The sequence below is a fragment of the Anolis sagrei genome, chromosome X, assembly GCF_037176765.1.
Source record: "Anolis sagrei isolate rAnoSag1 chromosome X, rAnoSag1.mat, whole genome shotgun sequence".
Lineage (NCBI taxonomy): Eukaryota > Metazoa > Chordata > Lepidosauria > Squamata > Dactyloidae > Anolis > Anolis sagrei.
In genome coordinates, this window is record NC_090034.1 from 13,473,938 (window position 1) to 13,491,061 (window position 17,124).

Sequence of the window (17,124 nt, forward strand, 5' to 3'; positions counted from 1 at the left end):
TAATATCCTTAAAAAATTCTTACCAAAATTAAGATAACTGCACTGCCCTATTTTTTTTCCAAAAGCCTGCTCCCAGGGTCAAGTTTTGACTCTCCTCCTGAAGGCTAATAGGGAGGGGGTTGATCTAATGTCACTAGGGAGGGAGTTCCACAAGTGAGGGGCCACCACTGAGAAGGCCCTGTCACTCATCCCCACCAGCTGTGCTTGCGAGGAAGGTGGGACCGAGAGCAGGGTCTCCCCAGATGATCTTAGTCTCTGAGCTGGTTTGTAGGGGAAAATACGTTTGGAAAGGTAGACTGGGACAGAACCGTTTAGGGCTTGATAGGCTAAAGCCAGCATCAATGGCAGGCATCCTCAGAGGTTGTGAGGTCTGCTGGAAACAAGGCAAGTGAAGTTTATATAAACCCCACTAGTTTCTACAGATATATAAACCTCGCTTACCTAGTTTCCAACAGACCTCACAACCTCTGAAGATGCCTGCCACAGATGTGGGTGAAACATCAGAAGAGAATGCTTCTGGAACATGACCATACAGCCCGAAAAACTCTCAGATAGATAGATGTTATTTCAAATAGCAAACCTTGATTTTGCCATTGTATATAAGGAAATACTGTTATTTCCTATCAGCCTCCATGGATCTATGGACTTGAGCATCCATAGATCCATGGCTTGAAAACATTACATATAAATAGAGAGATAGAGGAAGACAGAGATAGATGTTATTCTTAAAAAATAAACCTTGATTTTTCCATTTTATGTAAGTGAATGCTGTTATTTTATTATGGCATTGCATCATATTATTAGTATTATATATTTTTTTACTGACGCAAAACCACAGTATGTCACAGCAAACGAGATCTCTATTATTATTATTATTATTATTATTATTATTATTATTATTATTATTATTATTATGCTAATGGGACTTGAGCATCCATGGATTTTACACATACAGATCCATGGCTTGAAAATGTTATAAATACAGATACAGAGATTGACCCATGGTCTCTTTGCAGGCTGACGTGGCCCATTATCCTCCTGATGAGGATACAAGAAGGTGAAAGTGGGGGTGCTAATTGGGTGAAATTCATTAAAAGGAACCCAACAAGACAAGAGCACTGACCCTGCTGATGGAGAAGAGCAATCCGGGCCGGTCAGAGCAGATGCCGGTGAAGCAGAAGCGCAGCTTCCAGTAGAAGAGGTGCTCCCAGACAAAGGTGATGAGGCTGAGGGCCATGGCGGCTGCCAGCATGTAGAAGACGCCCGCCATGTTGTCAATGTCCAGCTGGCTGCTCATGACCTCGTTCTTCTCATTGTGACAGATCCCCGTCAGCCACAGTGTTTCCAGCTCCTCCATCTCGCCTGCAATGGGCAGAAGGCACCATTGGTTAAAATCAGGAAGCTTTGATTTTATCATCATCATTGACAACATCATCACCACCAACATCACACTAATCACCATCAACATCATCACTATTACCATCATTGTCATCATTACGATAACCATCACTATCAACGTATCATCACCATCAACATCATTACCATTGCTATCATCATCATAGCCATCCTCAACATCATCCTCTACATATTATCATCATCATCATCACCATCACCATCACCAATCATCATCAACATATGCAATCATCATCAACATATCACCATCAACATTTTCACATCACATCATCACCATCGTCAATGCCATCACCATTATTACCATCATTATCATCATCACTATCAATATATCATCACCATCAACATCATCACCATCACTGTTGCTATCATCATTATCATCAACATCATCAACATCATCAACAACAGCAGCAGCAGCAACAACGTATCATCACCATCAACATTATCACGATTGGCCATCATCACAATCATTGCCATCACCATTATTACTGTCCTTATCACCATCACTATCAATATATCATCACCATCAACATCATCACCCTTGACTATCATCACCATCATCATTGCTATCACCATCCTCACCATCACTATCATCATAATCACCACCATCATCGTTGCCATCATAACCATCATTAACATAATCACTACATATCATCAGCCATCATAACCAACACTACTGCCATCATTGTCATCATCATCATCATCACTATTATCACAATCGGCCACCATCACCAACAGCACCATCATCGACATCATCATCACAATCAACAGCACCATCAACCTCATCATCATATCACCATCAACATCACCATTGCCATCTTCATCACAATCAACAGAACCATCACCACCAACATCATAACCATCACCACCATCATCATTACAATCAACAGCACCATCAACATCATCCCAATCATCACCATCATCATTACCACTACCATCACCAACATCAACGGACCACGACCACCGTCACCTCTCTAGAAATCTCTAGGTCTTTCATCAGAACCCTGATCTGCCCAAAGGTTTTCCCCTGCCATAAAGCCCAGTTGTGTCCGACTCTGGAGGCTGGTGCTCATCTCCATTTCTAAGCTGAGGAGCCAGCATTGTCCATAGACACCTCCTAGGCCATGTGGCCGGCATGACTGCATGGAGCGCCCTTACCTTCCCACTGGAGCGGTATCTATTGATCACATTTGCATGTTTTCGAACTGCTAGGTTGGCAGAAGCTAGGGCTAACCCCACTCCCTGGATTCGAACCTGTGACCTTTTGGTCAGCAAGTTCAGCAGCTCAGTGCTTTAGCCCACTCTGCTACCGGGGACTCCAATCTGCCCACAGCTCAATGCTATGGAACCCTGGGATTTGTAGTTTCCGAGGCACCAGCTTCTTGGTCAGAGAAGGCTGTGGTTCTTGCAAAAGTACAACTCTCAGGAGTCCATAGCATTGAGTGATGGCAGTTCAAGTGGCACAAAACCGAATTAATTCCACATCTTGGATGCACTGAAAGCCTTCTAATTTTTCTTGCTTTCTTTCCTTTTGCGATTCAATCCCCCAAAGAAGAGAAAACAAACCTGCTTGGCTCCGGTTGCAATTTCAATATAAATGCAAGAAAACAGCTGCAAACGATCCCTATTGTCTTATTTTTCTGTTAATAAAGCGGAGGTAATTAGAGGCAAAAAAAGGGGACATTCAGAGCAGGACAAAAGGGGAAATCTTTCCGATTGTTTGGAGGAGCACTTTTTAAAATGCTGCAAATGGATGGAGCTGAATGCCGGAGGCTGTCCTACAAAAGGCACTCATGTTTAAAATTAAGAAGAGGAGACGTCCAGAATGAGAGACATTTGGAAGGAAGGAAGAAAAGCAACTTGAAGATTGGGTTTCTTTCTTTCTTTCAAAAATATCCTTCGAGAGGAGAGAGTGTTCCGCCTCCGTCATTTCCCCCAAAGGTTGGAACATGTTAAAAATAAGAGCCGACAATGCAGTCGATGTTTCATAACTTTGCAAATGGGAATGGCCGCTCTACACTTTAGAAAGAATGCCGTTACGTACCATTTTAACAACCATGGTTCAATGCTATGTAATCTTAGGATTTATAGTTTGCTGAGGTGTTTAGGATGCATCTATATTGTCAAATTAATGCGGTTTGGCACCATTTTTGCTGCCATGGCTGGACGAGCTGGGGGGAGTAAAGCTAACTCAGCTGTGTCCACCGGGTTTTGGAGTGCATCAGCAGGCCAGGCCGGGGGGGCAGGGAGGTGGGGTTGCAGTAGTCTATCGGCAATCCATCGCTGTGGTCAGATGCTCGGTTCCGCAAGTACCTGGGTTCGAGTGTGTCCACCTGAAGGTGGGAAACCGTGAGAGTTTGGGGTTTCTGCTGGTGTACCGCCCGCCCCGCAACCCAGCAGTTTCCTTGCCTGAGCCAGCAGAAATGGTCTGCAATTTGGCCTTGGCCTCCCAGCGCCTGGTAGTGTTGGGAGATTTTAACATCCATGCTGAGACCCCTTTGACTGGAGCAGCTCAGGACTTCATGGCCGCCATTACCACCATGGGGCTCTCACAAGTTATATCTGGACCCACCCATCGGGCTGGATATACACTCGACCGAGTTTTTGTGGCGGACAACGAAATGATCAGAGTGGAAGAACAAAACATCCTTCCTTTGTCATGGTCTGATCACTATCTGATCAGTTTTAGACTATCTGCGACCCTTAACCCTCACAGGGGTGGAGGACAAATTAAGATGGTCCGCCCCAGGAGACTGATGGATCCGGATGGATTCCTGAGGAACCTTGGGGTTTTTCCTGCCATGGAGTCTGGCGATCCTGTCGATGCCTTGGTTGATCTCTATAATAGGGAGATGTCCAGGGCGATAGATACGATCGCTCCCGAACGCCCCATCTCGTTGCGTTGAGACAGGCCATCTCCCTGGTTCACCGAGGAGTTGGCCATGTTGAAACACAAATGGATTTGATGGCCTGGCTGTTGTTTGCTGTGGCTTGTTAGTGCCTGGAGAGGTAATTTGTTGAGAGGTAATTAGATGTCCCTGATTGTTTCCTCTCTGTTGTTTTGCTGTTGTAATTTTAGAGGTTTTTTTTTAATACTGGTAGCCAGATTTTGTTCATTTTCATGGTTTCATCTAATCACCTCTCAACAAAAAATTGCCCCAGGCACACACCAAATAACAGCCAGGCCATCAAATGCTAATCAAGGTGGTCAGTTGAAACATTCACAACTAGCTCCAGCAGACAAGAGTCCTTTGTCCCACCCTGGTCATTCCACAGATATATAAACCCACTTTCCTAGTTCCAACAGACCTCACTATTTCTGAGGATGCTTGCCATAGATGCAGGTGAAACGTCAGGAGAGAATGCCTCTAGAACATGACCATATAGCCTGAAAAAACCTACAACAACCCAATGAAGAACCTCTCCTGAAGGACCCTGGTCAAGGAAACCCCAAGAGATTATTGCCTCGAGCTGGAGTTGATGTACAGGCACTGTTTTATGGGTTTGAATGCCAAACTATAAGGGCACTGGAGGCCATGGAAGTTGACTGTAGCCAAGTCACACACTGTCAGCCTTGGGTGAAGGCAACGGAGAACCTCATCTGAAGAAGCCTGGCCAAGGAAACCTATTGGATCGCTCCCCCATAAGCCAGAGCCAACATGGAGAGCCATCAATCAGAGTAAATGACAAACTCAACGCTACAAGGTTCTGCAAAATAGGTTGAGCAGCAACTATGGATCCTTTACAACCACAGAATGAAACCCAGAGTGGATTGGCCACACTCCTGCCATGCGTGCCAACAGATGAAGAACGGCAGCCATAAATGGCTGCCAAAGGGACTCACCGTCACCCACGAACTGCAAGAGTGCCAAGTCGATGGCCCTCTTCCAGGGAGACCCTTTCTGGAGGGCGATCCCGTAGCCGGTGGTGGCAAAGATGTAGCCGCTGCCAATGGTCACCAGCTTACAGCCCTCGTCCCGGCCAGCTTTGTAGTTCAGCACTGCTGCATCGTAGATGAAGGCATCCAGCTTCCTGCAATAAAGGAGAAAATACATTAACATTGCAGGAAAAGGGATCACACCAAAACATTAGGAACAACTTGCAGACAGAGCTATTTGATGGCAGAATATACTGCCTGGGACTCCCCTGCAATCTCTGTCTCTGAAGGGTTTGAAACACGTTGGGTGGCCATCTCTCGGGAGAGCTTTGATTGTGTATCCCTTTATGGCAGAAGGGGGTTGGACTGGATGGCCCTTTTGGGGATCTCCTCCAAGTCTATGATTTGATGAAAATAAAAGGATGACGAGCCTCTTGTGTTGCATCTCAGGTTGCATCTACACTGCAAAATTGATGCAGTTTGGACCCACCTGAAATGCCACGTCTCTATACTATGGAATCCTTGGAGTTTACACTTTTTGACAAAGAAGGTTCAAGACTGGGTTGCTATGAGTTTTCCAGGCTGTCTGGCCATGTTCCAGAATCATTCTCTCCTGACGTTTCACCCACATCTATGGCATGCAATCTCAGAGGTTGTGAGGTCTTTTGGAAATAGGCAAGTGGGGTTTATATATCTGTGGAATAATATCCAGGGTGGGAGAAAAAACCTCTTGTCTGTTGGAGACAAGTGTGAATGTTGCAATTGCTCAGCTTGATTAGCACTGAATGGCATTGCAGCTTCAAAGCCTGGCTGCTTCCTGCCTGGGGAATCCTTCATTGGGAGGTGTTAGCTGGCTCTGATTTACTCAGGAAAACTACAAATCTCAGGACTCTTTATCACATGGGGCCATGACAGTTGACCAAATGGGAAGGGATGGCCAATATTCCAGAAGACAGGATCAGGATCCAAAGGGACCGTAACAGATGAGTGAGCTGATAAGTCAAATGAATTTCAACAAGAACATATGGAGAATATGACATTTAGGCAGAAGAAACGAAATGTAAAGATGCACGATGAGTGACACCTGCCTCCACAACAGAGTTACATGTGGAAATAGATCTTGGGAGTCTTCGCAGACAACAAGCTGAACATGAGCACACAGTGTGATGCATCAGCTAAAAAGCCAATGCCATTCTAGGCTGCATCGAGAGGAGTATCGTGTCCAGATCAAGGGAAAGAATAGTGCCCCTCTATTCTGCTTTAGTCAGACTTCGCCTGGAATAATCGCACTTCTGGGCAAAGCAATTGAAGAGATGGAACAAGTCCAGAGGAGGGCAACTTTTATTTATTTATTTGTCGTGTCAGAGCAGCCAGTCCATTATATTACATTTCTAACATAACAAAGCAAACAAACAGAAAAATACACAACTTGTGAGTTTGGTAGCTGGTTAAATGTCCTTTGACCAGTATCTGGCCACTTGGAGTGCTTCCGGTGTTGCTGCAAGAAGGTCCTCCCTTGTGCATGTGGCAGGGCTCAGGTTGCATTGCAGCAGGTGGTCAGTGGTTTGCTCTTCTCCACACTCGCATGTCGAGGATTCCACTTTGTAGCCCCATTTCCGAAGGTTGGCTCTGCATCTCGTGGTGCCAGAGCGCAGTCTGTTCAATGCCTTCAAAGTCGCCCAGTCTTCTGTGTGCCCAGGAGGGAGTCTCTCATTTGGTATCAGCCATTGGTTGAAGTGCTGGGTTTGAGCCTGCCACTTTTGGACTCTCGCTTGCTGAGGTGTTCCAGCAAGTGTCTCTGTAGATCTTAGAAAACTATGTCTAGATTTAAGTCGTTGGCGTGCTGGCTGATACCCAAACAGGGGATGAGCTGGAGATGTCTCTGCCTTGGTCCTTTCACTATTGGCTGCAACTTCCTGGTGGATGTCAGGTGGTGCAATACCGGCTAAGCAGAGTAATTTCTCCAGTGGTGTAGGGCGCAGACACCCCGTGATAATGCGGCATGTCTCATTAAGAGCCACATCCACTGTTTTAGTATGGTGAGATGTGTTCCACACTGGGCATGCATACTCAGCAGCAGAGTAGCCAAGCGCAAGGGCAAGAGGGCAACTAAAAGGATGTAAAGTTAGGAGACCATGAGTCCCTCTGAGGAGCTGCTTAAACAGCTGGGTCTATTTAGACTCAGAAGAGAAGGTTGAGAGGAGACATGAAAGCTATCTGGAAGGAATATATATATATATATATATATATATATATATAGTTGATTTTGTTATTTCATATTTTGTTATGATGTATTTTTATTGTGTGTTTATTATGTTGTATTATTTTGGGCTTGGCCTCATGTTAGCTGCCCTGAGTCCCCTTTGGGAAGATGGTGGCGGGTTATAAATAAAATGTATTATTATTATTATTATTATTATTATTATTATTATTATTATAAAAGGGAGCAAGCTTGTTTAGCACTGGAAACTAGGACTCATTGGAACCATGGGTTCAAATGAGAGGAAAGGAGATTCCATTTGAACACTAAGAAGACCTTCCTGATCATAAGAAGAGCTGTTCAACAGTGGAACTCTCTGCCTTGGAGTCCGGCAGGGCCTCCTTTTTTGGAGATTTAAACTGGGGCTGGATGGCCATCTGTTGGGGGTGCTTTGATTGTGCTTCTCCTGCATGAAGGCAGAAGGGGTTGGACTAGATGGCCCCTGAGATCTCTTCCAACTTCTCTGCCCAATAGTGCTAGTTCCCTGCCAAACTGCACATCCCGTGGTTCCCTCCCCCTGAGCCAGGGCAGTTCAAGTGGGGACAAAACTGCATTTGATCCAGAGTGTAGACCCAACCCCACGATTGCATAAGCCTCTCTTTCCGCTCAGCGTTGCTGGAGCAAAGCATGCTCATTCATCACCGGGCGAGGAAATAAGATTTCCCTGACAGCGCTGCCTCCCTTAACTCTCTTTATAAAAAGACTCGTTGAGAGAGAAAGTGGGAACAAATCACTCCGGCGCTCCAATACAATGCTGGCGTTCGTGACACTTGCTTTTCCCTCTCTCTCTCTCTCTCTCCTGCAGTTGTTCTTTCGGAGAGGAAGCCGGATGGGCCTCAAGAGCAAGTGGAGATCCAAAATCATGCCTGTTTGGTGCAAATGTGGAATCTGGACTCTGGTTTAGAAGACAAAATCTGAATACATCTCCTTCTCTCAGCCTTTGCTTCTCCAAGTGAAATATCCCCAACTCCTTAAGCTGCCCTTGACTGGGATTTATAATTTCTAGACCAGAGCTTTCCAAACTTTCTATGTTGGAGACACATTTTTTAGACATGCCGCCTCCTTTCATGACACAGCCATTCAGTTTTACTAGCAAACTGGAGGTTAATCTATGCTAACCCCTAATAAAATCCTAGAGTTGGGAGAGACCTCGTGGGCCATCCAGTCCAACCCCATTCTGCCAAGAAGTAGGAAAATCAATTCAAAGCACCCCTGACAGATAGCCATCCAGCCTATGTTTAAAAGCCTCCAAAGAGGGAGACTCCACCACACTCCGGGGCAGAGAGTTCCACTGCTGAACAGCTCTCACAGTTAGGAAGTTCTTCCTCATGTTGAGGTGGAATCTCCTTTCCTGTAGCTCGAAGCCATTGTTCTGCATCCTAGTCTCCAGGGCAGCAGAAAACAAGCTTGCTCCCTCCTCCTTTTGACTTATTTATTTACCTATTTATTTACCTCTGAGGATGCTTGCCATAGATGCAGGCGAAATGTCAGGAGAAAATGCCTCTAGAACATGGCCATATAACCCGGAAAAACCTACAACAACCCAGTTATTCCAGCCATGAAAGCCTTCGACAATGTATTTTTTATTTATTTACCACACTTTCTCAGCCCGGAGGCAACTCAGGGCAGTTCGCAGTCGGCAACAACTCGATGCCTCCATAATTATAAAAGTACAATTAAAAACAAATATAAATACAATTAAAACATATAGCATATAATATAAAACCATACAAAGCCACAGAAACATAGTCAACAGCGTCTCCTTACTAAAATCGTTATCCAGATTACATCGTCAAGTCGTTTCATAATTTCATCTTTACCTGATTATGTTACATGAGCAAAAGCTTGCTCAAAGAGCCAGGTTTTAACCTTTTTACAGAATGTCAGCAATCTTATATCCGTGGGAAGGGTGTACCATAGCTGAGGGGCCACTGCTGAGAAGGCCCTGTCTCTCGTTCCCACCAAACACATCTGTGAAGGAGGCAGGACTGAAAGCAGGGCCTCCCCTGAAGAACTTATAGAGTCCTATATGGTTCCTAAGGATACCTTCCAGCAGGTAAACTGGGCCGGAACCGGGCCAGACTTCACATCTTGATCCACGGCCCTCATCATGTCTCTTCTCAGCCTTCTCTTCTGAAGGCTAAACATGCCCAGCTCTTTGAGCCACTCCTCATAAGGCTTGTTCTCCAGATCCTTGATCATTTTAGTCACCCTCCTCAGGACACATTCCAGCTTGTCAACATCTCCCTTCAATTGTGGTGCTCAGAATGGGACACAGCGTGATTCCAGGTGTGGTCTGACCAAGGCGGAATACAGCATGGGGAGCATGACTTCCCTGGATCTAGACCCTATAAAGAGGGAACACTGTATATCTATTTTATATTTGTATACAATAGATATACAGTGTTCCCTCACTTATTGTGGGTGTTACATTCCAGGATCACCAGCAAAAAGTGAAAATCCGCGAAGTAGGGACGCTATATATATTGCATTTCGAGGGTGAGGCAGAAGCGAGGAGAGCTTTAAAGGCACCCCACACTTTTCTTTCTTTTTTTCTTTCTTTTTTGCTAGCTATAAGGAAGGGGCTATAAGGCTGTGGTTTACATACTGCTTTGTATCTCCTCTCTCTCTCTCTTTAATGATTGGCTGCCTCTCTACTGAGGGGGAGGGTGAAACCCCCTTCCACACTCCATCATTGCCAGGAGGCAAAAACCCGCAAAACAGCGAATCCACGAAAAGTGAACCATGAAGTAGCAGGGGAACACTGTAGATATATAGATATAGATGTGTGTGTGTGTGGGGGGGGGGGGGTGTTTCATATAATCTTTACAGCATAAACAAAGTTTGAAAATGTTCTCTTTCCACTTCTGTTGTTCTACAGTTGATTCCTGTGTTGTTTCCTCTCTAGCCCCTCCATGGGGTTCATTGCAGACAACACTGTCCATAGAGTTTCTTTTCTTAATTAGAAATTTATCCATTTCAGTGGCAATTAGTGCAACTCAGTCAACAAATCATGCTAATTAGAGAAGTCATAGCAGTCCTGACACTTGAACAGCACCAGCACTCCATTTCTGAAGTGATTAAATGTCTCAAGAGGTTTGAAAGCAGAGGCTGGATCACCATCTAGGGCTGACGTGGCTGGACTAGATGCCCTTAGGGGGTCTCTTCCAACTCTAGTGGCATATAGACTAGAGTTGGGAGTCTAGTGAAGCCTCCTTCTCTGGAGTTTTTTGAATTGGATGGTTATCTGTTGGGGGGGCTTTCACTGCATCTTCCTGCCTGGCTGAAGGGACTTGGACTAGATGCCAAGTTTTGTCCAGTTCCATCATTCGTGGGCATTGCAGTGGTCTGTGGAAGGCGAACTGGGTGAAGGTAGTGTGAATCCCATAATCCGTGGTCTGTCCTACCCCAAACTGCATCAGGACATAAAGTGGGGGTTGGAGTGATCTCTGAAAGTGAGTGGAGGTATTGAAAATTTTGGTGGGAGTGGAGTGGGAAACATTTGTCAGGTGACATAGCTGTGGGCTACAGGTGACACAGTTGTGTGTCCCAACACACAGCTTGGATAGCTTTGTTCTAGACCTTTGGCCATTTCGGTCTCCCTCCAATGGACACTTCCCATTTTGTGTTGTCGAAGGCTTTCATGGCTGGAATTACTGGGTTGCTGTGACTTTTCTGGGCTCAGAGGATGCCTGCCATAGATGTGGGCAAAACGTTAGGAGAGAATGCTTCTGGAACATGGCCATACAGCCTGGAAAACTCTCCATCTTGCCTATATCCTTCTTGAAACGTTTTGCTTTAGGAATCAATTTTTCATCTTTTGAGTATCTGTAGAACTCTTCTCAAGTGATGATCATACGTTGTGCTTTTCATTTCTTCCTTTTCCCCTTCGCAACCCTCAGCATTCAAAGACAAGGAAATCAAACACATACTTTTAAGGAAATGCGTTTTTCCTTCCACATCCCAACAACGTTGGGAAAAACCGCAGACGGTTTTGAAGTTACTGCCTCCATAATTGAAAATATCCGGCAGGCCGCCAGGTTCCCGCAGGTCCGTTTCTCCACTTTGCAGCCGTCGCGATATGTTTGAACAATACGCTGACAGCAGGTAAAACACAAAAACTGGCTTTTCAAAGAGAATGATGGACAGACTTTCCTTGGATTGGTGCCCAGCACTTAGGAAAGTTACTTTTCTTGGATAACGGCTCTCCAAATTCCAACGACTATTGGGGGAGGTGTTGTCTAAAGCAGTGTTTCTCAACCTGGGAGGAAGGACCTCTGAGGGGTCGCGAGGGGGTTTCAGAGGGGCCACCAAAGATCATCAGAAAACATATATTTCTGATGGTCTCTCTGCAAGGAACCCCTTGCAGAGAAGGCTGAGGATCTTTCCACCTGTCCTATTCCATTTTGGAAACAGATGGCAAATCCTCCCACCAAAAGCCCTCCTCCGCTGTGATTGTCCGACCTCTCAGTTGGCCTCTCAGCCAAGGGGAGGGTTATTTCGGAGACCCAAGTGGGGAGAGGAGGGCAGGCGTGCTCAGCTCATGGCAGTGTGGTGTGCATGTATGAAAGAGGGAGAGCACGTGAGGATGGAGGGAGGCTCATGCCAGAGAGACCCTTCAAGGCATGGGGCAGGCATGTAGCCGGGGGGGGGGGGGGGAGGCTTGGGGGGCTTCAGCCCCCCCCCCCCCGAAATTCTCATGGTGGTTTGCGAAAAGGCCTTTCTGGTGCATTATTTAAACTGTTATGTTTATTCATATCATGATCTGATCACCATACTCAATATATCCCATATGCATGGGGGTATAGGGGTAACGATACAAAAGGTTTGCTAGTCTCTTTCACTCAGACTCAGCCCCCCCCCCCCCCGAACAAACTCAGCCCCCCCCCAATCGAAATCCTGGCTACGGGCCTGGCATGGGGGTTCTGTGTGGGAAGTTTGGCTCAATTATCAATGTGGGGTTCAGAACGCTCTTTGATTCTAGGTGAACTATAAATCCCAGCAACTACAACTCCCAAATGTCAAGTCTATTTCCCCCAAACTCCACCAGTGTTCATGTTTGGGTATATTGAGTATTTGTGCCAAGTTTGGTCCAGATCTATCATTGTTTGAGTCCACAGTGCTGTCTGTGTGTAGGTAAACTACAAATCCAAAACTCAAGATCAATGCCCACCAAAACCTTCCAGTATTTTTCTATTGGTCATGGGAGTTCTGTGTGCCAAGGTTGGTTCAATTCCATCGTTGGTGGAGTTCAGAATGTTCTTTGATTGTTGGTGAACTATAAATCCCAGCAACTACAACTCCCAAATGACAAAATCGATCCCACCTTCAACCCCACCAAATTTGGGCGTACTGGGTATTTGTGCCAAATTTGGTCCAGTGAATGAAAATTTATCCTGCAGATCAAATATTTACATTATGATTCATAAGAGTAGCAAAATCACAGTTGTGAAGTAGCAACAAAAATAATGTTATAGTTGGGGGTCACCACAACATGAGGAACTGTATTAAGGAATTAGCCATTCCAAAATTGCAAATGTGGTTCGGCTGCAAGAGAATCGGCATCCATGGTATGAATACTGAACGAGGACCCTGGAGTCCCGGATTCGGATCCTCTGTCAGCTGCATTTCAGAAGAAAGTACAGGCCAAGAAACTCCTCTAAGAAAACTCCAAGAAATGCACTGTCATCAAATCTCAGGGTGGCACCATAATCTGGAAACTAAAACTCCCAGAATAGGTTTCTGGAAACTACAACTGCCAGGATGGAACCAGCATCTGGAAACTACAAAACTCAGGGTGGCACCATAATCTCGAAACTAAAAACCCCAGAATGGAACCAGTTTCTGGAAACTACAACTCGCAGGATGGAGCCATCATCTGAAAACTACAAATCCCTAGATGGTGCCATCATCTAGAAAGAACAAAATTCATGATGGCTCCATCATCTGGGAACTGCAAATCTCAGGATGAAATAAGCTTCTGAAAACTATAACTCCTAGGGTGAGCCATCTACAAATCCCTGGATGGCACCATCATCTGGAAAATACAACTCCCAGATTGGAACCAGCTTCTGGAAATGACAACTCCTGGGATGGAACCATAATCTGGAAACTACAAATCTCAGGGTGGCATCATAATCTGGAAACTACAAATCCCAGAATGGAACCAGTTTCTGGAGACTACAACTCACAGGATGGAACCATCATCTGGAAACTACAAAACCCTTGATGGCACCATCATCTGGGAACTGCAAATCCCAAGATGAAATAAGCTTCTGAAAAGTACAACTCCTAGAATGAGCATCATCTGGAAACTACAAATCCCTGGATGGCACCATCATCTGGAAACCACAACTGTCAGAATGGAGCCATCATCTGGAAACTACAAATCCCTGGATGGCACCATCATCTGGAAACCACAACTTTCAGAATGGAGCCATCATCTGGAAACTACAAATCCCTGGATGGCACCATCATCTGGAAACCACAACTGTTAGAATGGAGCCATCATCTGGAAACTACAAAACCCATGATTGCACCATCATCTGGGAACACAAATCCCAAAATGGAACCATATTCTGGAAACTACAAATCCCTAGATGGCACCACCATCTGGAAACTACAAATCCCAGGATGGAGAAATCATCTGACAACTACAAAATCCTTGATTGCACCATCACCTGGGAACTGCAAATCCCAGGATGGAGCCATCACCTGAGAATTGCAAAACCCTGGATGACACCATCATCTGAAAACTATCTGAAATCCCATCTTCTGGAAACTATAAATCCCAGGATAGAGCCATGGGACTAAAGCAGTGCAGAAAAGCTACAACTTTGTGGTGCGGATGCCCTTCTTGTAGTCAAGGTTCACTCCCAAAATATGGCCAGAAGGTTTAGAGGCATCTTTCGAGGAGCGTGGCGGCCTCGGATCCGAGCGTCTCTATTATTCCTCTTCAGGACGGGGGCCCGAATCCAAGGGGACTCCATCGCATCTGGCGGATATTGATCACCGGGATACTGTACATGACAGGCGATTTGCCGCCGCTGCCGCAGAAGGGATCCGTCAAAGGAAGTGATGCCGACACCACCTTGGGATGTCCGGCTTTGAGAAATCACTTAAGGAAGAGAACTGGCAGCTGAGCAAAATGTGGCCGGCATCAGCGGTGATGAAGGGAGGAGGAGGAGGAGGAGAAGTCACAGGCGGCACCATTCGAACTCGATGGAGAACACAAAAGACTTGCGCTTCAGCTCATTTCATTCATGAGAATTGTTCCCCCGGCACCCAAATTTACAAATTTCTTCCTATATTGGAAGAGCGAAGACTCGGGAGATGAGAAATTTAAGCTCTCTGGCTGAACCCTAAGTAGAACTGATCCATCAAATCCATTGCTGAATGGGGACACATTGCATGGATTGATTGGGTGCAACTCGAGTTAGGAACCAGAGAACTGTGCTCTGGCTAATTTCGTTAATAAGATTTGCCCCAAAGTGTTGCAAATTCCTTCCTATTTGGACCAGCAAAGATTAAAGACTCAATTCTGGGCACCAAAATTGAAGGAAGATGTTAATAAACTGGAATGTGTCCAGAGGAGAGCAACTAAAATAATCAAGGGTCTGGAGAACACGCCCTATGAGGAGCGGCTTAAAGAGCTGGGCATGTTAGCCTCAAGAAGAGAAGGCTGAGAGGAGACATGAGGGCCATGTATAAATCATAGAATCATAGAATCAAAGAGTTGGAAGAGACCTCATGGGTCATCCAGTCCAACCCCCTGCCAAGAAGCAGGAATATTGCATCCAAATCACCCCTGACAGATGGCCATCCAGCCTCTGTTTGAAAGCTTCCAAAGAAGGAGCCTCCACCACACTCCGGGGCAGAGAGTTCCACTGCTGAACAGCTCTCACAGTCAGGAAGTTCTTCCTCGTGTTCAGATGGAATCTCCTCTCTTGTAGTTTGAAGCCATTGTTTCGCGTCCAAGTCTCCAGGGAAGCAGAAAACAAGCTTGCTCCCTCCTCCCTGTGGCTTCCTCTCACATATTTATACATGGCTATCATATCTCCACTCAGCCTTCTCTTCTTCAGGCTAAACATGCCCAGCTCCTTAAGCCGCTCCTCATAGGGCTTGTTCTCCAGACCCTTGATCATTTTAGTCGCCCTCCTCTGGACACATTCCAGCTTGTCAATATCTCTCTCTCTCTAACCAAAGCGGAATAGAGCATGGGGAGCATTACTTCCCCACATCTAAATATGTGAGGGGAAGTCATAGGGAGGAGGAAGCAAGCTTGTTTTCTGTTGTCCTGGAGACTAGGACGCAATGGAACAATGGCTTCAAATTACAAGAAAGGAGATTCCATCTGAACATGAGGAAGAACTTCCTGACTGTGAAAGATGTTCAGCAGTGGAACTCTCTGCCCCTGAGTGTGGTGTAGGCTCCTTCTTTGGAGGCTTTTAAGCAGAGGCTGGACGGCCATCTGTCGGGGGTGCTTTAAATGCAATTTTCCTGCTTCTTGGCAGAATGGGGTTGGACTGGATGGTACATGAGGTCTCTTCTAATTCTATGATTCTAGGAGAGATGCAAGACTTGATGGTTGGAATCAAGTCTATGATTCAATACTATGATTCAATGAATGTTTTGCTGAATAAATAAAGCTCTATACGGGTCTGGCCCAGCTCACTTGTCCGAATGCATCCACCCCTACGTCCCACCTCGTAATCTAAGATCATCTGGGGAGGCCCTGTTCTCCCTCCCGTCAGCAGCACAGATGCGTCTGGTGGGGACGAGAGACAGGGCCTTCTCGGCTGTGGCCCCCCGCCTATGGAAGACACTCCCAAATGAGGTAAGATTCACTCCCTCCTTCCTGGCTTTTAGAAAAAAATTAAAATCCTGGTTTTGGGACCAGGCCTTTGGGTAGTAGAAGTAAATGTATGCAGCATTTCAGAAAGACAATGACTGGAATGGCGATTCGACGGACGAGACTGTTTTATTGTTTTAATGATTATTTTATTGCTCATGGATGTATTTTTTAATTTAATTTATGTCTAATTGTAGTGTATAATTGTAACTGTTTGTACTGGCATTGAATTTTTGCCATTACTTATGTGTAAACCGCTTTGAGTCCCCCTCGGGGTGAGAAAAGCGGTATACAAATACTGTAAATAAATAATGAATGAATGAATGTGGATTTAATATGTGGGTAAAGGTAAAGGTAGTCCCCTGACATTAAGTCCAGTCATGTCTGACTCTGGGGTGTGATGCTCATCTCCATTTCTAAGCCAAAGAACCAGCATTGTCCGTAGACACCTCCAAGGTCATGTGGCCGGCATGACTGCATGGAGCGCCGTTACCTTACCGCCAGAGCGGTACCTATTGATCTACTCACATTTGCATGTTTTCGAACTGCTAGGTTGGCAGAAGCTAGGACTCACTCCGCTGCCCGGAATCGAACCTACGACCTTTCGATCAACAAGCTCAGCAGCTCAGTGCTTTAACCCACTGCGCCACCGGGGTCTCTTAATGTGGTAATTTGTCAATTTGTACAAATTTGTACACATTTGTAAATTTGTAAAATGTGGGTAAA

General features: G+C 45.6%; 1 protein-coding gene across 1 annotated transcript in view; it reads right to left on the reverse strand.

Annotated features, from left to right (window-relative positions):
* Positions 1-17,124, reverse strand: part of LOC137097869 (glutamate receptor ionotropic, NMDA 2A-like) — a 175,351-nt gene that overhangs the window by 7,048 nt on the left and 151,179 nt on the right. The window contains exons 12-13 of the mRNA XM_067473162.1: positions 5,255-5,442; positions 1,124-1,362 (exon numbers count right to left, since the gene is read on the reverse strand). Of these exons, the coding sequence (XP_067329263.1) occupies positions 1,124-1,362; positions 5,255-5,442 (427 nt within the window). The remainder of the gene's footprint in view (positions 1-1,123; positions 1,363-5,254; positions 5,443-17,124) is intronic.